Below are 23,380 nucleotides of genomic sequence, written 5' to 3' on the forward strand. Positions count from 1 at the left end.
AAAGAGAATGCATTTAATAATTCATCTCCAAAACTATTCTTCATCAAACAGTTTTGCCAAATCTAACTTCATAGGAGTGTGTGCCTGTTGGTGAATGGATTTTCATTATAATGGAGAGCTAAGGAAGTTGGAACATGGTGTGTGAGAGGCAACATTCTATTTATTAAACTTGTGAATTTTGTAAACTGTGCTGCTTTGTACATATTGCATAGGTTTTGATGGAGAGTGGTGTTTTTATTTTTTATTTAAGCCTAAAAGTAATTCAGTTCTGGTTTGTCCTTTTTTTTTTTTTTTTTAAAAAGCTCATAACTAAGTGAATTGGTTTTGTGGATCTGTGCTCTGCCATTGGGCTACACCGCCAGTACTCTCTATATTTTTTTGATATTTAAAAAATTTTTTTGAGATAGGGGTTTACAAAGGTCTCAGTAGATGAGGCTCTTAATTATGTAGCAAAATGTTTGTATTCTTTATTTTTACTTGATCTGCCTTTTTCTCACAAGTGAGATAATTTTGAAATATAGTTGACGTGTCTCATTTTTTAAAGCATTTTTTGCTTTATGTGTTCTATTTTTTAAGTTTGTACAAAGATTTGTAACTTTTTTGTGGATGATAATGAGACTTTTTGTATGTAGGGAAATGTTGTTTTGTCATACCTGAATCTTTTGGCTAGATTTAAAAAAAATATTCTTAAATTTTTAAATTTTCCTGAAGACACTTCTAAATTAAAGATTACCATTTATTGTTGCAAATGAGAAGTCTGATATCAAACCATAACTGGGGGATACTCATAAATAGGGATTCTTTGTGATATATATCTCCTATTTACTTACCTAGCAGCTTGAGAACCCTTAGGATATTTTTTTCTTTCTCTTTCCATCTTTACCTCCCATTTTTTTTCTTTTTATGTATAACGGGTCTTTTTTTCATTACTTCTGCTTTGGGCCTTATTTGTCTGAAGCTAGCCCATAAAGTCATACCTTCTCTCTTGTTCAGTGCCACTCTTATCCTGCCCTTCTTTGTTTCTGACTCTTCTCCTATTGGAACTCCTGTTAGATGTGTTTTGGTTCTGTTCTTTTTTTTTTTTTTTTGCCTGGTAAGTAGTAGGTACTCGGATGGTTTTTGAGCAAAAGAGTTACTATATTCTGAGGGAATTCCTTTGGCATGTGCTTCCAGAACACTTAACTATATTTAAACTGTTTTCATTTCATGTACTTAAAGTATTCTATTTGATGCTTTACTTTTAATTTTTATAGCTTCTTGTAATTTTAGGAATCTAATTTACCAGACTACCTCGGCATTCATGTTTTAGTTTTTTGGTGTGTCAGTTGTATTTCCCAAGAAGATCTTCTGTTTGGCTTTGATACATCTCTTCTATGTTACTGGATTCCTCAGAAGTTTGCTCTTTGTGTAGTAATCTCTTCATGTTTGGGGATGAGATCGTAGGAAAAAGCCTACAATGTTTGTGGGCTGAAAATGTTTAATGTCTGAGTTGTTAATTGTGGTAGCTGCTAGCCACATCTGCCTGTTGCAGTGTGGCTAGTGCAATTAAGAAACTAATTTTTAAATGTTGTTTAGCCTATTGCTGTTCGATTTCTCATTATGAGATTTCTCTTTGTAATTGCTGATAGTATTCTTGGTTACCAAGTCCACCGAAAAGCCTTAAATCCTTTGGAATTATTTTGCTTATTGATGGTTTTTTACTTTTAGTTTTTCATGGTGTTGGTTTTTGTTTGTTTGCTTGCCACTGAGAAGTTAGCATTTCTTCCAGTGGAGATCTGTGGTCTATCCTTGCTGTTTCCCTTTGGCTCCTGTGTGTCTTTCTTTTTTCTTCTTTTCCCTCCCTCCCTCCCTCCCTCCCTCCCTCCCTTCCTTCCTTCCTTCCTTTCTTTCTTTCTCTGTAATGGGGATTAATTGAATTTAGGGGCACTTTACCTCTGTGCTACATCCTTAGTCCTTTTTAATTTTTATTTTGATATGGTCTTGATAAATTACTGAGGGTGGCCTTTAATTGGTGATCCTCTTGATTTAGCTTCTTGAGTCACAAATTACAGACAAGCACACCAATGCCCAGCTGCTACTTCTGATTTTTCAAACTCTATCTGGGTATAGTCATTATTATCCAAGACACTACCACTCTGATTTCCGGGTCCACATACCTTTTTGCTTGTTAGGTAACTACCACTTTGATGTTCCGTAGAAAATTTTCCCAAATCTGTGCCTGCGTATTCATGGAAAATTGTCTTAATACCTATTCTTTTTCTCACTGCCATTTTCTTAACTATTGTATCATACTCTTAGAAGATCTGTTACTTCATTTCCTTACCTGTTGCTGTCTGAGTGAAAATTTTAGGTTATAAATTTGAATGCACTGTTCCCTTCATTAACTTTTAGCATCTGAATTTTAGAACTCTTATGTGGTGTTGACAGAATTGTCCAACTGATGTGTTTTCCTCTGTACTTCCTGGTATTCTTATCAGGGAAATCTTCCCATCAGTGTACATAGAGGATACTAAAATGAAAAAAGCATTGCTGGGTTCATGCCAGAAATGTTAGCATTTCAGACTGGATTTTCTGCCTATGAACTTGGCTTGAAATTTTGAATTTTAAAAAGTCTAATTAACATTATCAAGAATCCAAACTTCTCTCCTGTGCTGTTTTTTCCACAGTCACCCTCTCTTCCTTCTGCAATCTAGTCATGTAAATCCAGTCTTAGAATATCTTTCTTATGCTTGTCTCTTTGTATATGCTTTCACAGATAAAACTGTCCCCTTCTATCCCACCTCTCTTTTCTTGGTAAACCTTTTATTCTAAGATCTCATCCTTTTTTGAATCTATTTCTATTACAGTTCTTTTATAGTGATTTGTAATCATATATGTGGTTCCTGCTACATCATGAATTCGTGAGTAAAATCAACAATTTATTACTCTAGAGTTCTTCTGCCATGTTAAGATTCAAGTTGCTTTTGTATTATTTATGAAAAAAGCAAATAGTTTATTCAGACTTGCAGAAAAAGGCTTAAATGATTATTAAACTTTTAAGAAAATTTTGTATATAATGCTAATTGCAGGCTACTACCAATTCCTTATGTAGCCTTCCTTTTTAGACTAGTATCAGTTACTTTATCATAATGCTATAAAATATAATTTGAATAATGAAATAACATTTAAAATGATTCAGTTCAAGCTTCTTACTAATTTTTTTTACTGTTCCTTTCCTAAATCATTTTTTAAATTCACTACAAAAAGTACAACTGTAGGGGCTGAGATTGTAGCTCATGTGAGGCACTGGGTTTAATTCTCAGCACTACATAATGAAATAAGTAAATAAAATTAAAGGTATTGTGAACATCTACAACTAAAAAAAAATTTTAAAAAATCTAGCTAAGGAGCTTTATGGGCCCACTTTTTGTAGTATATTAGAATAGTGGAATTTTTAGGGGAATGGTGGGTGGTGGTCTGTTTTCCCTATGTAATGTATATTACAATGTTATATATCTTTAAAAATTCATATGTAGTGCTTCATTTTTTTTTTCATCGATGGACATTGTTCTGATTATTTTGGACTAGTGATTTATTGTGTTGTGATTTTATTTCTAAAGTGACTTAAAGTTAATTGAAAATCATGTCATCTGAGCAAACTTAGCTCTTGAACTTGTGCATTTTGATAGTAAACTATGACTTTGGAAAGTAAACCCATTGAAGGATAAAAGCTATTCTGATTCCGAAGCAATGGCTCAGTTTTAAAAAGTTTGGAGGTTGAATTCATTAATCACATCTTATTTTTATCTGAAACTGTAAACCAGTCGCCTTATTTTCCAGTATTTTCATTGTATTTGGTTTCAATGGTTAAATCCGCCCTCAGTGATTAAAGAATAGCTTATGATGTTTGAGTGAAAATACTATAGGCTCTGAAATGGTTTCTAAGAGTAATAATATTTTGAGGATTGGTATCATTTTAGATTGCTTGTGGTGAAATGTTTCCTATGTACTTCTTTGAAGGTAATATTTTAGTGATGTTCACTTTTCAAAAATAACATTTGCCAACTTTCTAATTTTTCCCTTTCAGTGTTTACTTTGAAGATTTTTTTTTTCTTTTTTAAAGCCATCTTCTGTTTTAAAAAAGCTAGACTTATATTTGTAGGTGCTAGAATGGTATATCATTGGGGTATATCATTTTCCTAATTGATGACATAAGGTGGAAAAACAGGCTTGTTGATTCATAATGAAAATTTTTTTGTTAGATATTCTCCTTCATGGCATATTAGGTGTGTTGCCCATCTTTAATCTTTTCAATATTATTCATGTTGGTTTTAATGGAGGAAGCCAGAAAATATTTAGAAAGTTTTTGATTTTTGTGCAGTATTGTTTCAGAAGACTTACTGGTTGTCATTTGGGTCTTTAATGTACTTATCAAAGCATTGTGTTGTGGAACTAGGAAATAAAATATAAAACTTAAAAATGTTGTTGAGGAACATAAATGAGACCCTGGGTTCATTCCCCAGCACTACAAAAAGAATAAAGAAAAAAAAATTTAATTGCACAGCCACAAGTTTTGTATATTCCTTGGATTCTTTGGATTCTAATGCTTATGAGAAAATTCGTTTTGCGTTTTGGATGTATGGATTGTATGCTGCTAGGGATTAACTTGGTAACAAGAATTAAAGTCAGAAATATCAATTGGAAGAGCATTAGATTAGAGAACATCCAGACCTCAAAACTAGTTTGTTTTGCTAATTATTAGCATTGTGATTGTGAATAAATCCTATAACCTCTTGGTTATTACACCCCCCACGCCTGCTAAAGATCAAGGCTGAATTGATAACTTCCAAGGCCTTTTCCAGATAAATGACTTGAGACCAATATATGAATTTTTTTTTTTTTTAAATCTGTAACCTTGCTAGCAATCATTCATTGGGAACATTTTCATCAATCAATCCATCCATCAGTCAGTCAGAATGAGGATTGTGGCTCAGTGATGAAGTGCCTCGGGTCAATCCCTGGTACCAGGAAAGAAAGAAAGTAGAACAGCAAAAATAATGCTCTCTGAATTTACTAAGTTTAAAATTGGGAAAAGGGCTGAATTTTGCAACAGTTCTCAGAGTTTTTGCTGTGCGTTTTTTAAAAAAATTTTATTGTATGCGTGATATATACTTTCATTTAAACAGGCTTTTGTTTGTATAAAAAGTGGTTTAGGTTATAAACTTGTGAATACAACTTGCAATTTATTACATCGTAAGTTGTCTGCCCAAAACTGTTCATTTTCTGCATTGTCAGGAGCTATTTGTTTTTGACTCTTGAAATAATTGGGTATTAATTGATCAAATACTTAATTAATTTCTATTTCTGGTGGATTTACTTTAGTACTTTTTTCTTTTTTTTAAATTTCATATTCCAGAAATTCTTGTGAATTTTTTGTATTTTAAGTACCTTTCCCCTCCTGGTGCTTATTGAAAAAATATTAATGGTACCATAGAAAAATATATAAGTTTTATAGTGCCATTTAAGATGAAGGAGAAGTAATTGCACTTATTAGGTTTAGTATGTAAGTAGAGCATAACTTTTTTTTTTTTTTTTTAAGAGAGGAGAGAGAGAGAGAGAGAATTTTAATATTTAGTTTTTAGTTCTCAGTGGACACAACATCTTTGTTTTGTATGTGGTGTTGAGGATCGAACCCGGGCCGCACGCATGCCAGGCAATCGCTTGAGCCACATCCCCAGCCCTAGAGTATAACTTTTAATGCCTAAATGTCATTATTTACTTGTGGGAATTTTTCAAAATACCAATAGTTAGAATGAGTAAATATTTATAAAGTTGTAGGATTCTGTAGCTGAGGAATAGAAGGAGCACTGAGGTTTGATAAAACTTGTTTTGTTTGTATTTGGATTTTACTTAACTTTGCTTAGTTCTTGATTTTTAATGTCATTTCCCCCCCTTGTCCTCAGTATTCATTGTGTCTTTTAGATCCTTCTTTTGAAGTAGCTTATGAATCTTGTGTTTCATTTCTAGCTTAGAAGATGATTCTCCTTTGGCCTGAATTAAATGGCATATTGTTTCCTCCACATTACAACCTGAATCTCCTTTTAAGAAAAGCACATTGGCTTATTCTTTATGTAAAATCTTTTTAGTGACTTCTTCTTGCCCTGAAGATACAGTACAATTTCAAGGAGTAGCTGGCTACATGTTATTTTTACTTGTCCAGTTTTTGTACCTAATTCAGTTTTTAAAACACATTTTGGGTATCTCATATGCTATTTCCTTCTCCCAGAATACTGTTTCTCTTTCAGCCCCTTTTAACTATTAATTCCTTCCTACTTCCTACTCTTCTGTCAGTGTAGAAGTTATGTTCTCTCACCTCTCAATCACAGCTTAGGTTATTTAGGACATCTGTTTATCACATGTAACACTTTATTATTTTTGATGATTATATTGTAATGTCTAAAAGTTTTCCTTTCTCAAACTTTGTTTTCTCAGTTTTTCTGCATTTTTTTAAATAGAAACTACAACCTTCCAGTGGCTAAGGCCAGTAATCTTTCTACTTCCTTTCTTTGTGCCTTTTTGCCTCTTGACCCTTCAGTGTATGTAGCAGCATTCAGATCAAGTTACTCCTCTTCTCAGAACCTTCTCAGATATCCTTATTGTAGTCAACAAGGCCCTGTGCTGTTTGTTACTCCCCTTATTATTACACCTCTGACCTCTTGTCTTTGGGTTATTCACTTGGTGAGCTTTAACCATCTGATCTTGGCCTGGGGCATTTCAAGAATTTTCCTGCCTCCTAGTCTTTCTTACTGGATAATTCAGATATAGTCTGGTCATTCAGGAATTTTGAAAATGATAATATAAAATCTGACTAAGAATAGTTACCAGAGAGCAATAACAAATTAATTGAAATGTAATAATCAAAGGGTGACATAACCATATTTTATATTCAGTGCAGGAACAGACTAGTCAAATATTTGGCTTTTCCTTATTTAAGTCCTCTTAAGGAAAAGACTAATTAGAGACTAAGTACAAATAATTTTGGGGTCTATGGAAGGTGAGGTGTGTGTGTGTGTTTAATAAAAAGTGAATACATACTATAAAATGTACTGCCAGTGATCCTAAGTTCTATCAGTTTTTCAGAGCTGTTAGGAAAATACTTTTAGTTTATTCATAACAAGAAAACATTCTGACATTTTTGTGTGGTCAGAAACATTGTACCATTTGTTTTTCAAAGTTTAATGTATGGACTGCTTGCCTTAGAATCACTTGAGGTGTTTAGGAATGCCGCAGGGTCCCACTTAATACTAAATGAATGAGAACCTCTGCACATTTAACATGCTTGTAAAACTCAGGTTGATGATGACATTTCAAACTTTGGTAACCACTTGGTGCTACTATATGACTGAAATATAATGGAATTTAGGAACTAAGAATTGAATTCTGTGGTATGATTAGTGGTAGGAGGTCTGAGATAGACATATAATTAAGTTAAAATTTTGAAAATATATTTAAATGTGTTTAAAAACTGGTTTGAAGCCTTGATGGTAAGAAAATGTGGCCCTTTAAAGTCTGGAGAAGTACAGTCATCTCTGTATTTGGGGGTTGGTTTGAGGACCCTCCCATATATCTGCATTTGCTCATTTCAAGTTCCTTATATAAAATGGCATAAAATTGCATAGTATTTACATATAACATACATCCTTCCATGTACTAAAGATCATCTCTACATTACTTGTCAGACTTTCCTGCCGTGTTTTCAGTGAAGATATAGACCACTCTGACTCTGCCCCAATTTGTTCCATGATTGGTTGGTATGGAACCAACCAATTGGTATGGAACTCAGGGGCTGAATGTTGCCTCTACCTTTTTTTTTTTCCCCCTTCTAAACTGACATTTTGACATTCCCAGTATTTACAGAGAACATTGGGAATACTCTTTGATTCAAACAAAGGAAACACACATGATACTGTAAAGATTTCTAGGAACCCCTGCTTTCTAGAGATGTATCTCTTCAAGGCCTTGGTTGCATTAGAATTTTTCAGATATTTTTTCACAATGCTTGTGAACTATTTTACATTAGCATTCAGTTTTTAGCTTAGATGATTCATGCTATCTTGTGGTATGGAATGCTGTCTCTCCCAATTCATTTAATGTATTCTAATTTTGAGTGGAGATTGTCTCAGATGTTAGATAGTGGTAATTTGCATACTAATACACTTCTGAAAAGGCTAAGCCAGTACTTTTGGGGGGTTTTGGGAGGAGCTGGAAACTTCAGTTTTATTATTTGAATAATGAGATTATTTTTCCCATCTTGTTTAAAAAGCTTAAAGGTTTATAATAACCTGTAGGTTTTTTAAATTTTAAAATATTTAATTGAAAAAGATTGCATACATTGAAGGTGTTCAGTGTGATGATTTGGTAAGTGCGCACTTTGCTTAATTTAACAAACAAACAGCATTATTTACAGAAGGTGGTTTATCTTGTAACTGAAAGTTTGTATGCTTTGACCAGTAATTCCTCAACCCAACCCCCAGTCACCATTTTCATTCTCTGCTTCAGTGAATTCAACATTAGATTCCATGTATAAGTGAAATCATATAGTATTCATTTTCCTGTCGTATTTGATATAATGACCTACAGGTCATTACCTGTAGGTTCAACTTTGTTGAAAATGGCAGGGTATCCTTTGGCTGAATAATACACCATTATATATACACCAATTTTTTTTGGGGGGGGGGTACTGGGGATGGAACCTGGGGGTGCTTTACCACTGGGCTACATCCCCAGTCCCTTTTATCTGTTTACCCATTGATGAATACTTGGGTTGTTTCCATATTTTGACTGTTGTGCATAATGCTTCAATGAACCTGGGGTGCAGATCTCTCTTAGAAATGCCGATTTACTTTCTTTTTGAGATGTATGTATGTATATATACACCCTTATGTTGAAGCGGGATTATTAGATGATGTGGTAGTTCCATTTGAATTATTTGAGGAACTTTCATGCTGTTTTCTATGACTGTACCAGCTTACATGTTAACTAACAGTGTACAGAGGTTCCTTTTTTTTTCTATGCCCTCACCAACATCTGTCTCTTTTTCATCATAGCTATCCATATAGATTATTGTGGCTTTGATTCGCATTTCTCAAGTGTTGAGTGATGCCAGGCATTTTTTCATGTATCTGCTGGCCATTCATAATGTCTTTAGAAAAACGTTTGTTCAGGTTGTTTGCCTGTTTTTTAATTGGAGGGTTTTCTTTTTCTCTCTTTTTTTTTTTTTATTAACTGTTGGTGCATTCCCTATATATTTTGGATATTAACACTTTATCATATATTGTCTTGGAAGTATTTTTTCCATTGTATAGGTTGCCTTTTCATTTTGCGGTTTCCTTTACTGCATAACTTGTTGGTTTAATATAGTTCCATTTTTTGCTTTTGTTGTTCCTGTTTTTCTTATGCACAAAATTAATTTAACTCCATTTTTTTAAAGGACTTTACGGTTTCTGACCGTACATTTAAGTCTTAAATACATGATCCAGTTTAAGTTAAATTTGTGGGTTTATTTCTAGACGCTTATTCTGTTCAATTAATAGGTGTCTGTTCTTATAATATTATCACACTGTTTTGATTACTGTAGCTTAAGAGTTTTAAGAATATGCATTACCTCTTTGTTCTTTTTCAGAATGGTTATTTGGCATCTTGTGGTTCAATATACATTTTAGAATAGTTTTATGTTGAAATGGCTTTTTAAAAATAAGAACAGGAAATGTAGGTGCTCTGGCTAGGGTTCTTATGCTAGGTCATGCCTGTCTCCCCCCACCCAAAGTCTGTTTGCATTCTTATCACCTGTTTCCCTAAAGTCAGATTATGCCATGGTTTTGTCATCATTAAAAGTTTTACAGAGCTGATTAGAGCATACAACAATTTGACTAGACCACAAGCAATTTGGGGACTCCCCACCAGAGGTTGTTGAAGGTAAAAACAGCACAAAGACATTAATTTGCTAAAGGTTGAGTGGTTGCCTTATTTGGACTATCCCTGTGGACAGTTCAAGACAATATAACTAATACTCAGTTGGCTTCCTGTGATAAGCTGAGCTTAGGTTCAATTTGCTTGCATAGGAAGCCAGAGTGCTAGAACTGCCTCAATCTAATGGCCTTCAGTTTAATTATTTTGTTATGAGTAGCAATCTGTGTTTATAAATTAAAAAAAAAAAAGTTTTATGGAAGCAAACCAACCTGTGTATTTTCAGAATTATCCACATTGTCCTGTGTTATTGCACTTTATTATATCAGACTAAAATTGTTGTATTAACAAAAAGGCTAATACAATTGCTTGCTTTATAATCAAAATCTGCACTCAGGAAGTTTCAGGAATAAGGATATTCTGAAAAGATTAGATCATAGTTTGTTTACACTTTTTATTTGATATAATTTGCAAGTGTTGCTTTAGGTACTCTTGAAAGTTGGGAGATACCAGAAAATCCTACAATGACAGATGTGAGTATTGTATTCAGTACAAAACAACCCAGCTGAATTTGTTAATAAAAAAAGTGGAATGTATAAGGTAACCCTTTAGTGGGATTGTAGTAGTTTCCATGAGATACTCATGTAACATCATACAGTATATACAGATGTCTATAATAAGCACCTGTTATATGCCAGATACTGTGGGTATTGTAGACAATTCTGTTCTCAAGAACGTTTATTATTAGAAACTTAGATGTTTTCTTGGGAAAGACAACATGCAATAAAGGAGTTGGAGATAAGTGCTGCTGTATAGGAAAAATTAAGCTGAATAAGGGAAATAAGATGCATGGGAAATAAGTTAAGAAATGAGGCAACTGGGAATTGTGGATGAGGGGTGAGGGAAATGTATTCTAGGCAGAGAATGGTTAATATGTCAAGGTCTTCTGGTCAAAGAATGTTTGAAACAAGATCACCTCCACCAGTGTGTTTTAGAGTAAGGAAATGATAAAAGCATTAGGACACTTAATAATTCTGAACTAGGGATTGTTAAAATTTTTGATATTGTGGTTTTCCTTATTCTCTGTTCCATATCTTTTGCCCAAGTTATTTATAGATGTTTCAGTTTTCAAATTCTTAGATTTGAGAATGTTTTCCTATTGCTGTATACCCTTTCAGTGTACAGATTAAGAACTTACTTTCAGGGAAGTTTTATTTCATTATACCCTTGAGTGTCCTTCCTGCTTTCTGTTCCTTTTTCTTTTTAACTGTGTCCCTACCCTCCAGTTTTGCCTGTGTTGCCTTTGTTTTTTTCAATATCTGGAATCTTTGTGCTTTCATCTTTGTGCTACTGTTCTACATGCTTTATGATATTTCTCTGATTTTTGTTCCTTATGGCTATTTCAGCAATGTTGATTCTTGTTACTTCTAACATGATTTTAATTTCTTTGATTTTTTTTTTTTTTTTTTTAATCCCGTAAGGTCCGCTTATTTTAGTTTCCCCCTTTATTTTGCACTGTCTTTATGCTTTGTTTCATAGCTGTTTTTGTTACTCTCTCAGATTTCTTTCAGAGTATTTTCACTTATTTATGTTGTGTTCATTTGACTGCTGCTTAGGTTTTGCGTGGGAGGTTTCTGTGTATTTGTCTTGAGTAAAGTCATTCTTCTGGGCTTTGTGTGTGTGATTAAATTCTTATTGATTCTGACTATTCACCTGGACAGTTAGAATTGTACCCTTAAAAATTGGAGGTTTAGGGAGTTCATAATCCACTTGAATCAAATGTATGAAATATGATATGTCAAGAGCTTTGTAATGTTTTGAACAACTAATAATAAAAAAATAAATAAAAATTGGAGGTTTATAATCTGAGTACTTTATCAGTGAAAGTTGTGTATTTAGAGAAGAGTTATAAAGTGAAGTGTTATGTTTTCTCTTTGAACTTTCACTATTTGATGAATTCTTTCCAGTGAAATTCCACATCTAGAGGTCTAGGCAAAGGTTTAGACAGACTTTTCTCAGATAGATTCATGCAGATCTCTACTTCATTAGGCAAAAAGAAAAGCCAATCTGATGGGACAGGTGACTCTTCTTTTCTCTTTTGCCTACCACATTTTCAAAATATATAGATTTTAGAGGAATTGGAATTTTAGTACTTCCGTGCACTTTAGTATGGATTTAATTGTCTCTTGAAATTATATGACAGTGTTGGTCTGGTTGTAGCTATTCTCTTTTCAGTTTTGATTGCATGTCCTTTTTTAAAAATTTTTTTAGTTGCAGTTGGACACAATACCTTTATTTCATTTATTTTGTGGTGCTGAGAATCGAACCCAAGGCCTCACATATGTTAAGCGAGCGCTCTATTGCTGAACCGCAACCCCAGGTCTGATTGCATATCCTTTTATGTTTTTGATTTATTTTGTTTTTTGGAGGGGGGGCAGGTGAAGTACTAGATATTGAATCTAGTGGTTCTTAACCACTGAGCTATATCCTTAACCCTTTTTGGGGTTTTTTTTTTTTTTTTTTTTTTTTTTTAAGTTTTTGTTTGAGATTGGCAAGTTGATTAGGGCCTCCATTCTTCTCATACCCTCCAACCCCCCATGAATTACTGAGGCTGTTTATTTTAGTTAATTTTAATAGTTACTGTAGGGGGCAAATATAGAAACATGGTGTCAAGCTGTCATTTTAAAGTCTGCTTTTAGTGTAATTTTTAATATAAATTGTGTTGTGTGGTTTCCTGTCAATAATTTTTAATCATTGAACTAATGGTTTTCTAAATTTTTTTTTGCTTTTTGCTGTAATTAGTTATACATGACAGCAGAGTGCATTTTGATTCATTGTACACAAATGGAGTACACATTTTCATTTTTCTGGTTGTACACGATGTAGAGTTGTACTATATGTGCAGTCATACAAATACCTAGGGTAATGATGATTATCTCATTCCACCTTTCCTGCCCCTATACCCCTTCCCTTCGCCCAATCCAGAGTTCCTCCATTCTTCCCATAACCCCCAACCCCCCATGAATTAGCACCTTCTTAAAAAAAAAAATTCGGTCTTTGGTTTTTGGGATTGGCTTAACTTCGCTTAGCATAATGTTCTCTTAACTCCATCCATTTACCTAATTTTGTTCTTTTAATGCTGAGTAATATACTGTTGTATGTATACCACAGTTTCTTTAACCATCCATCTGTTGAAAGGCATCGAGGTTGGTGCCACAGTTTAGCTATTGTGAATTGAGCTGCTATGAATATTGATGTGGCTGCATTACTATAGTATGCTGATTTTTAAGTCCTTTGGGTTTAGACTGAGGATTGGGATAGCTGGGTCAAATGGTGGTTCCATTCCAAGTTTTCTAAGAATCTCCATACTGCTTTACAGATTGGTTGCAGTCCCTCCAGCAATGTAGGAGTGTGCCTTTTTCTCCATATCCTCACCAACACTTATTGTTGCTTGTATTCTTAATAGCTGCCATTCTGACTGGGTGAGATGAAATATTAGTTTTGATTTTCATTTTTCTCATTACTAAAGAAGCTGAACATTTTTCATATATTTGTTGATGGCTTGTATATCTCCTGAGAAGTGTCTGTTCAGCTCCTTAGCCCATTTATTGATTGGGTTATTATTATTATTATTTTTGGTGATTTTTTGAATTCATCATATATACTGGAGATTAGTGCTCTGATATTCATGTAATAAAGATGTTCTCATATTCTCTGGGCTCTGTCTTCATATTATTATTATCCTTTGCTGAGAAGCTTTTTAGTTTGAATCTGTCACATTTATTGATTCTTGATTTTTATTTCTTGTGCTTTAGGAGTCTGGTTAAAGAAGTCAGGACCTAATCTGACATGAAGATTTGGACCTACTTTTTCTTCTGTTACTTGCAGGGTCTCTGGCCTAGCCTAATTCCTAGGTCCTTGATTCACTTTTGAGTTGAGCTTTGTGCATGGTGAGAGATAGTAGTTTAATTTGGATTTCCATGAACTAATGGCTTTTAAAGTCAATTTGGAAGTAGTCTTTTAAGATAACTTTTTATGATTATTTTGATATTGTTAATTTCTTCTTACCTGAATTTGGAATTCCAACAGTGAAATAAATGGTGGAAAACATAATTGTCTCTCATATTATATACACATGCACATGTGAAAGACAATAATGTCATTAAAAATGACAACAGTTTTTATTGATAAATGAAGATGTCTGGATATTACATAGAAAAAAATCACAAAATATCACAATTTTATCTTTGAAGATAAGTTCTTTGTGTAGAAAAGGAGCTTACAAGGATAGAATTCTTTGCTAATGCTTTTTCTGTTCTGATTATTTTGATGCCTATTCTGTATTTTTAAAAAATAGTATTGCAATTGAAAAATTTGTAGAAATAAGACTTTTGAGAATGTTGTTGTTGAGAATGTTCTTGCTGTTAAAATACCTGTTGGTAAATTACCACGTAAAAATCATCCCTGTTAGAAGTTGATTATTTTCATGGAAAGGAAATATTTGTCTATTCCTACCACTGTTAAATGCCTTTGTTTAATTAATTCTGTTTGAATTTTCTCACATTCTCTCTGTTGGTACATACACACACTCTCTTACTTTTTTTTTTTTTTTTTTGGCACTGGGGATTGAACTCAAGGGCACTCAGCCACTGAACTCAGGGGAACTCAAACCACTGAGCCACATCTCCAGCTCTTTTTTGTATTTTACTTAGAGACAGGGTCTCACTGAGTTGCTTAGTGCCTTGCTGTTACCTAGGCTAGCTTTGAACTCGAACTCCTCCTGCCTTATCCTCCTGAGCTGCTGGGATTATAGGCATGTGCCACTGTACCCAGAATAAGGGCAGTTCTCTTTTTACTGATATGTTTGTTTTTAGAATCTACTAACCAATGCAGGCAATGTTGTACTCACAATTTATATTCATGAATATATTCAAGGAGTTTTCTTATAGTGGACATGTGAAGTACATAAACAGGAAAACATAACATTGTAATTTATGCTATAAAGGAAATAGTGAGTTGAAATGTTATGGGCATAATATGTGCTTTGGTCAAGGAAAGGCTTTAATAGAGGTTAACTAATGTATAAACACCTAAGGATAGCCTACTCTATAAAGAAAGAATTCTGTGGCTTTAGGAAGGTGAGGAGAAATTAGGAAGCCATTTCTCTAGGGGGAAAAAAAAATCCTCTTTAGTTTCTTGTGTTGTCTTTAAAAATATTCTTTAGCATTCTTTTTCATGATCTCAACATTTTGCACAAGCATGAGAAATATACTCAAAAGTGAAAGGTGGGTTCTTAAGTAATTTTGAGGGTTCCTTGCTGAGAACATGAGGTTCATTTTTCATTAATTTAGCATTCAGGGCCCCTGAGTAGTCATTGGCTTAACTCAGCTTTACACCCTTCACACCCTATTATCTCTATATAGGAACTTCATATGTTGTCAAACTACTTTTACTCATTGTCACCATCTGTCTTTCTACTTTCATGCTGTTGCTTATATTATTTCCCTTAATTAAAGTTTACTATTTCATTGAACCCAGTTGAAATGTCTTACATTAGATGGTCATAGTTTTCCATACTGTCTTAATGTAATAGCTTAAGTGTGAGATATAAGGAGAGCATAACATACTTGAAGATTTCTTTATGTTCATTTTCACCCCTTCTCATTTTGCTTAATTTAATAGATTCATGAGGTGAAATTACTTGGAGACACCTATAGACATGTCAGGGCTTGCCGTTCTCTTTGTTGTCCCGTTCTTTAAAGACATTAGCTTGCAGGGCTGGGGTTGTGACTCAAAGGTAGAGCGCTCTCCTACTGTGCGAGAGGCACTGGGTTTGATCCTTAACACTAAATAAAAATAAATTAAAGGTATTGTGTCCATATAGAACTAAAAAATAAATATTATTTTTAAAAAAGGGCATCAGCTTGCAAAAGGATAATTCTTGGTTTCTCAACTTCATTGCTTGCTCATCCTTTTAGATTGTAATTTGATAAATTTTCTTAAAGCTTTTGACTTTTAAAATACTTTATTCTTTTCTCTCATCAACACTTTGCTGCTACTTCGTCTTCATCTTCATCATCATCATCATTTTGTAATGAGGTCTCAATATGTTCCCTAGGCTGGTCTCCCAACTTGTGCACTAAATGATTTCTGGCGTAGCAGAGAAATACATTCCTTCTTTAGATTAACCACTTAGTTAATTCTTAAAAACAGAAAAACATAAGAATTAATGTAGAATGTAGTTTTAACACACCCCTCCTGAACAGTTACGTTTATGTATTCTGAGGGCTTCCTTTTTGGGTGGTCAGACAGGTGTTTTTGAGGGTGTGGCATTTTAAGAGACCTGAAGATTAACCAAGAAATGGGCAGAGTGGAAAATAGAGCAGAGGAAATGGACTAACTGTCTGAAAAGTCAGCAGGGATCAAAAGACTTTGATCTTTATAATCCTGCACATTGTCAAGTAGTATCTTAATTTGACAAGTGTCAATGACCATAGGTTAGATGCCTTCATTTTTATTTAGTTAAATGCAAAATTTGTACTGAAGCCTACATTGCCTGACTTCTGTTCACTAAATGAGTGGTTCTCAATCTAATTAGACCTAGCTAACCCTTTTAAAAATACCATGACTATTTCAAAAATTTGAGCTATAACATATTATGAATTTTACCATTTCCTCCAAAAGACCTCCATACCCATTCAGCAGTCCCTCTTATTTTTTCCTTCAACTCCCAACTTCCCAGTTACTGATCTACTTTGTTTCTGTAGATATTCCTATAATGGGTATTTTTCATGTAAGAGAATTTGTATGGTCTTTGGTGACTGGCTTCTTTCAAGTGTCTTCTTGATTTCAGAGTTCATCTGTGTTATATCATGTATTAGTAATTATTTGTTTTTCCAACCTCAGATTAAAGTTTCTTTACCTCAGTAATTCTCAAGTCTATAAAGTTTACACTAAATTTATCTATGAGAGAATGTTGCATATAGCTATTCCAGATTTACATAGCCATGCAGCATTTTCTGGTCAAATCTGTAAGATTAAGTTTTGAGAAAAGATGAATTAGGTACTGTGTTTAAGTAAGGTAGTCATATAAGGTATCATAGATTGATTTTTATTAACAGTTTTATTGATGTATAATGTATAATTCACACAGCATAGAGAGCAGTCATTTAAAGTGTTCAAGACAGTAGGTTTTAATATACTCAGTTACACTGATTCAAAATCAATTTTAGAACATTACTAAAAAATCATTTAGCTATCAATCCCTCTCAGTCTCCTATTTGCCCTTAGCTCTAGAAAACTGTATTTTATCTCTCTACAGATTGGCCTATTCTGGATGTTTCATATCCATGAAATCACACAATATGTGGCCTTACTGGTTATTTCACTTGTGGATGTTCAAATTCCTTTTTGGCATAGTGCTTGCTTTTAATCTATACATATCTTCCCATCTTCAAAACATCTTCTAGATTATTTTCAATACCTAATACTATGTTAATGCTATATATAAATAGTTATTAACTATAGGGAATAATGATTTAAAAATAGTATGTACATGTTCAAGTTTAATCAGGTACTTTTTTTTCCTGGGTATTTCCCATCAGAAATTTTGTGGTATTGGGGATGAAACCCAGGGACTCATGCCTACTAGGCAAAAAGTGCTGTCACTGAGCTACCCATCCCACCAATCATCCCATCTGTAATTGAAGCTATGGCTACAGAGGGCCAACTATGTGTTTTCCCATTCTATGGATTATTTCTTCTCACTTAAAAAAATTTTTTTTTTTTGGTTGTAGATGGACACGATACTTTTATTTGCTTTTATGTGGTGCTGAGGATCAAACCCAGTGCCTTATGCATGCTAAGCAAGCACTCAACCACTGAGCTATACCCCCAGCCCATCTTTTCACTTTTTGATGGTGTCCTTTTAAAGCACAAGTTTTTGACAGTGTTTAATTATCTGTTTTCTTACTTTCTTATAGTTTAGGCCTCTGTTTTTCTTAGGAGTTTTATAATTTTAGACTTTACACGTCAGTTTATTTTTAATTCATTTTTGTGTAGGTTGTGTGGAAGGGATTCATTCTTTTTCTTGTGGCTCCTCCTCTTTAAATATTTTATAAAATTTCCATTAATATATGCAAGCTACACATGTAAGTAGGAAAGATGATAGCTCCAAAGGAGATAATGTTTATGAACTTTGCGCAAACTGGGTTTGTATCCCTGTGCTAAAAGTACTTAATATATGATTCAGGACAAACTTCAAGTGTGACAGTACTATTTTTCAAGCTTTATTAATATAATTCAGTGAGAGCATTATTTTTCAGTTATCTCTGCCACTTTAATGTTTGGTTCTAACTCCTGTTAACAAAGGAATCTTGATAACATTTATTTATGATAGATACAAGTGCAGGTGTATTTTTTGGTATTACTGTCAGAGATGAGATTTTTCCAAGTTGTCAACATATTGGTAAAAGTTCCAAACAAGTGCTATACCTTACAATTTGCATAGCACTTACCGTTTCTAGAAAATTCAGCATACTGTCTTAAGGCAGGAATGGGTTCTAAAGTCATCTGATTACAGAATTTTCTGACAGATATAGGATAGTTCTTTGAATGTCCTGTGCACAGTGGACATCTCTATCCCCTTTCTACTTGTCAGTGGGTGCCTTCATCTAGAGCATTTGCTATCCAATGAGCTAGGTACACAATTTTAAATTTTATAATAGGCAACATTTAAAATTAGTTTTGATTTTGTGTACTATTAATCAAATATATCCAAAGTATTTAATCATGCAGTCGTTATGAAAAATGTCACTGAGAGTTTGCATTCTCTTGTATTGAGTCTTTGAATCTGGTGTGTATTTTATACATACAGCAAATCTCAATTCTTAAGCCTTGTTTCAAGTGTTCAATAGCTTTGTGTGACCAGTGGCTACCATTGAATAGAGCACACATAAAAGTAACTCCAATAGCTGACTGTCAAATGCAAGTCTATGGCTGACACATCAAATCTGTTCTCTTCTTTCCCAGAGACATTGTCTAGTTATTGTACTTGCTGCTGCCCAGGCAAGGCCCCTAAAGAAAATTCAAGTTTGCTTCTTTATCTTTTCATGACTCTGTGTGTCAAATTGCATTTTCTTCTTTGTCGACTATAACATCTTCAATGCTAAGAGCTTTATTTCCACCTCCATATCCCAGCAAGCTGCATTTCTATCCTAATGCTTTTTTTTTTTTTTTTGCATTTTTAATATCCCCTGAAGCAGTCTACAACCACATGGAGCTGTTTGCCTGTGCTATTCAAGTTTTCATTAGTGCTCTGGTTGCATAATGTAGTGGTTTGCTCCTAGTGGTTTTCACAAGACTTACTTTTACTGTGCTATATTGCAGAATTTCAAAGAAAACATCATATCAGAAATACCTGTTACAGGTGTGTGGCTTACTTGGCGAAATCCCCTGAGTAGTCTAGGTAAATTTGTTCTGTAGACTGTGGAATCTGGTCCCTATCCTGGAAGGGATATAAAAGATATTCTAGTAGTATAAAAGATATTCTAGTAGTCCTTATTATTTCTAAATACTTCTTATTATGGTGTAAAACTTATTTTAAAAAAATGAGTTATAGCTGTAAAGCAGAAAGTTTAGCATAGAGCCAAGATTTTATTGAAAACTTGAGGCTGTAATTTTTGTTACTAAGCATTGGGGATCCTAAGACCAATCCCATGTTCAATGATTGTCTGAAGGCTCACAGGACCAAGTCAGTAGTCATTGTCATAGCTGTGGCTTAATTATAGTATAAAATGAAAAGGGAAAACGCATATGGGGACAAAGTGGAGGAATATAGAGGTAGGCTTCCTAAGTTATCTATCTCCTTGTAGCCTGGGACAAGTGATGAACACTTCATTTCTTTCAGCAGGAGATTGCGATGATACTAAATGTTTTCTGTTTTAAAAATTGGATTTGGCTAGTTTGTAGGTACCCTCTGCTTAATACACACAAACAGTTTAGACTTCCATTTATAAAGCAAGTACTTAACAGACTATTTTAGACACAAACAGCATAGGTACAATGAACAATTAAAACTTTACTGAAATCTTGGTCCCCACATAACTGCCAAGGGCCTGTACTTTGAAAGGGTAGTAGTCTTACATCTGTTCTGTTAACTTTTTTGTACACTGAGCTTATTTTTGACGGATAGCTTTGTGTTCATTCATAAAGCATTTATTACCTTCTATATTAAAAAGGGGGGTTAGGGTGTTTTACATAAATAGATAAAAATAGATAACATACAGTAAAGCAAGTGGGTGAAGAAATCATCAGCCTTTCTCCAGCATCAAGCTTCTTGATAAATTTCCTTACATTGTCCTTAAGTAACCATTGTGTGCATTTAAAGTAATTCTCTTTTTCTTTGACACCTGTAATTTTGTGGGGTATTTGAATCTGCTTGTAGTTTCCCTTTATGAAGAGTATCCTTATCCAGGATTAAATCATGACCATTGCCATTTCTCTTGCTATATATTCTTCCACATGCTTATTGTAAGGCAGTTGGTCTTCTTGTGACCTCTAATGGAGAAGACTTGGGAAGCTAAGTATCCCCCCCCCCCCCGAATTCTAGTTTTATATAGATCTGCTCTTTGAGTACCTGAAACCTTACAGTCGTCATCATCTGTCTCAGTTCAGCTTTCCTTTTAGCCATTTATTTTTTTCTAATGGAAGTAATTACTTCTTAACTCCTTTCTACTCTGACCAACTGTGATTCTGACTGCTAATTCATGGCTCACTGGACCATTTAAATGCACTCCTCCCACTTTCAGTTCTGTATCATTAACAAGTTTTTTTAAGTTTGGATTTTTATACCCTAGTTTTTCTTAAAATACTAGAGAAACCATCATCCTTGACAGTTGTTGAGATGTGTAGATTATTCATAAGATTCAAGAGTTTGTCTGAAGCAATTGTTAGATGGAGTTGGTCCTGTTAGAAGATACTGAGTGTCGCTTCCTTGAGGGGCAGCTTGAAAACTTTCATGCTGTTTCATTTAAAAATTGGCAAGACTATTAGCAAGTTATAATTATTTAAGATATTAAAATATGTAAGAACAGCGATAATGGTAACTTTTAGTTTCGTCAGTTGAATTTTTGTAAATTTCTGTGTATACTGTGTTTTTCTTTTTTAAAAAATATTTATATTTTAGTTGTAGTTGGACATAGTATCTTCATTTTGTTTATTTATTTTTATGTGCCGAAGATCGAACCCAGGGCCTCACATGTGCTAGGCGAGTGCTCTATTGCTGAGCCACAATCCCAGCCCCTCTCTTCAGTAAATTTTTCTTTTAAAAAAATCTAAATTGCTAGCAGTGATATAGATTTTTGTTCATCTAATTGTAAACAACATTGTTTCATATGTTATCATCCATGTAATATATTTTTAGTGCACATTCATGGTAGGGTTTTAAATACTTGATATAGCATGAAAAGTGTAAATTACCTCTATTCCTAATGGTCATATGAAGTGTTGATTTAAAGATATAAAATAATCTGTGGTATGATAAAAACCAGATGAAATAAAGTTCTAATTCTCTTTGTTCTTTTTTTTTTTTTTTTTAAGGGACCAGTTACTCTCCACAAGAAAATTCACACAACCACAGTGCTCTTCATAGTTCAAATTCACATTCTTCTAATCCAAGCAATAATCCAAGCAAAACTTCAGATGCAGTAAGTATTATGTTAATTCCCAAATTTAAAAAAAAAGAATTACTAGAACATAAACTCTATAGCAGGTCATTTTTAGATCTAATGTTTTTGTTTTTTAAAAATGTTTTAAACAAAGTTTACCTCCCCCTTTTTTGTACTGAGGATTAAGCCTCAAGGGCACTTAACTTTTTGTATTTTATTTAGAGATAGGGTCTCACTGAGTTTTTTAGGGCCTTACTAAGTTGCTGAGACTGCTTCAGCCTCCCGAGAAGGTTGACCTTTTCCTAATGTATTTACTTGATACTAATTTTATGAGTATTTCTATACAAAATAAAATATTGCCTTTGTATTATCTGAAAACTTCTAGTTAATAATAAAGTAGTTTAACTTAAGATAGCTCTCTTTCCATAATACGTGAATTTATTACAGCATGTGTTTATTACTATCATGTACTCTATATCAGACTCTTGGGGATAAAAGGTCCCTGTTACAGGTTCAAATGAAATTTCTAATATATTCATTTGATAGAAGATTAGTACATTTCAATTTACTAGGCTAAATAATATACATAGAACTAAGATAATGTAGCCCATTATAAAGGAAATTTTAGACCTGTAGTGGAGACAGAAAAGTAAACATTGCAGTGCATGTTTAAGTTGTTTAGGAGAGCACTCAAGACGGGGATTCTTAGCTTCAATTAGGAAGAAACAAGTAATGCTTGCTGACAGGTTAAATATAACTTGGCCAGTTGAAGACTTTGTATAGTCTACAAAGGATAATGCTTAGAAAAACACCAATGTGTGGGACATAATAGCATGCTTGGAGATCTGCAAAAGTTTTGTGGAAAAATTACAGGAATTTGGTTATAGAGATGGGGCTAGATCACTAAAAAAATGATGTTTCTTACCAAAGAATATGAATTATATACAAAGGCAGTGGAGAGCTAGTGAAAGGTAAAGTAACATCTGATTAGCAATTAAAAAAAATGGCATGTGTCAAGGTGGAGAATACATTATAGGAAAGAAAGAACAGTTAGAAAAAAGACTATAGACAACACATTTTGCCTTGGATATTTTGCTGATAACCATACCTTAAGTGGTGTTGAAAGAATATTGGTTCTACTGTTTTGCCACTTGTTGAGTGCGGTAGTGTAGAACTGAAAACTGGAATCTGCTGTTGCTGCTAGGGTTTCCTCCTGCCTTTTAGTCATCTGTGATACATCTAACAGGAATTCATCTGTGAAATATAAGTGTATTTTGCATTTTTCCATCCTTAACCCTCACAGAGCAGACAATAGAAGGATGGAATTGTGGCGGAGATAACAGCTTGATATACTTGTAGGTACATCAGACTACTTGAGATGAGTCGTGTTTATTAAGCTGCAAGCTCAAAGATTTAGAGAATTTCTTGGTTTTCATGAAAAATGGCCCATTAATTTATAAATATTAACATACAGTCCTATTTATCACTGGAAATTTAGATATGGTATTTGTCTTCTGTTATCAGTGTAGATTGTGTGTTTTTTTAAAAAAATTTTAAGAATAAAACCAAAACCACTTATTCAGGGAAAATAAATTTTTATTATTTGGGTTATTAACTTGATGAAATTAGAAAGAATAAATAATCTCATCCGATATGTTTGAAAGATAAATCATTGGGATACCAGGGAATTTCACTGTGAGTGGAAACTGAAAGCGGTTATCAGAATAGAATGAACATTTTGTTGTTTTCAGACTTAGGGTTCCTCTTTC

General features: G+C 33.7%; 1 protein-coding gene across 12 annotated transcripts in view; it reads left to right on the forward strand.

Moving 5' to 3' along the window:
• Positions 1-23,380, forward strand: part of WAC (WW domain containing adaptor with coiled-coil) — a 68,780-nt gene that overhangs the window by 13,315 nt on the left and 32,085 nt on the right. For all 12 annotated transcript variants that reach the window (XR_014022762.1, XM_081300080.1, XM_081300085.1 and 9 more), the window contains exon 4: positions 21,544-21,650. Coding sequence is in view for 11 of the 12 variants with exons in the window: in XM_081300080.1 (XP_081156206.1) it covers positions 21,544-21,650 (107 nt within the window). In the remaining variant the exon portion in view is untranslated. The remainder of the gene's footprint in view (positions 1-21,543; positions 21,651-23,380) is intronic.

This window comes from Spermophilus citellus (genome assembly GCF_964194105.1).
Source record: "Spermophilus citellus genome assembly, chromosome: 6".
NCBI lineage: Eukaryota > Metazoa > Chordata > Mammalia > Rodentia > Sciuridae > Spermophilus > Spermophilus citellus.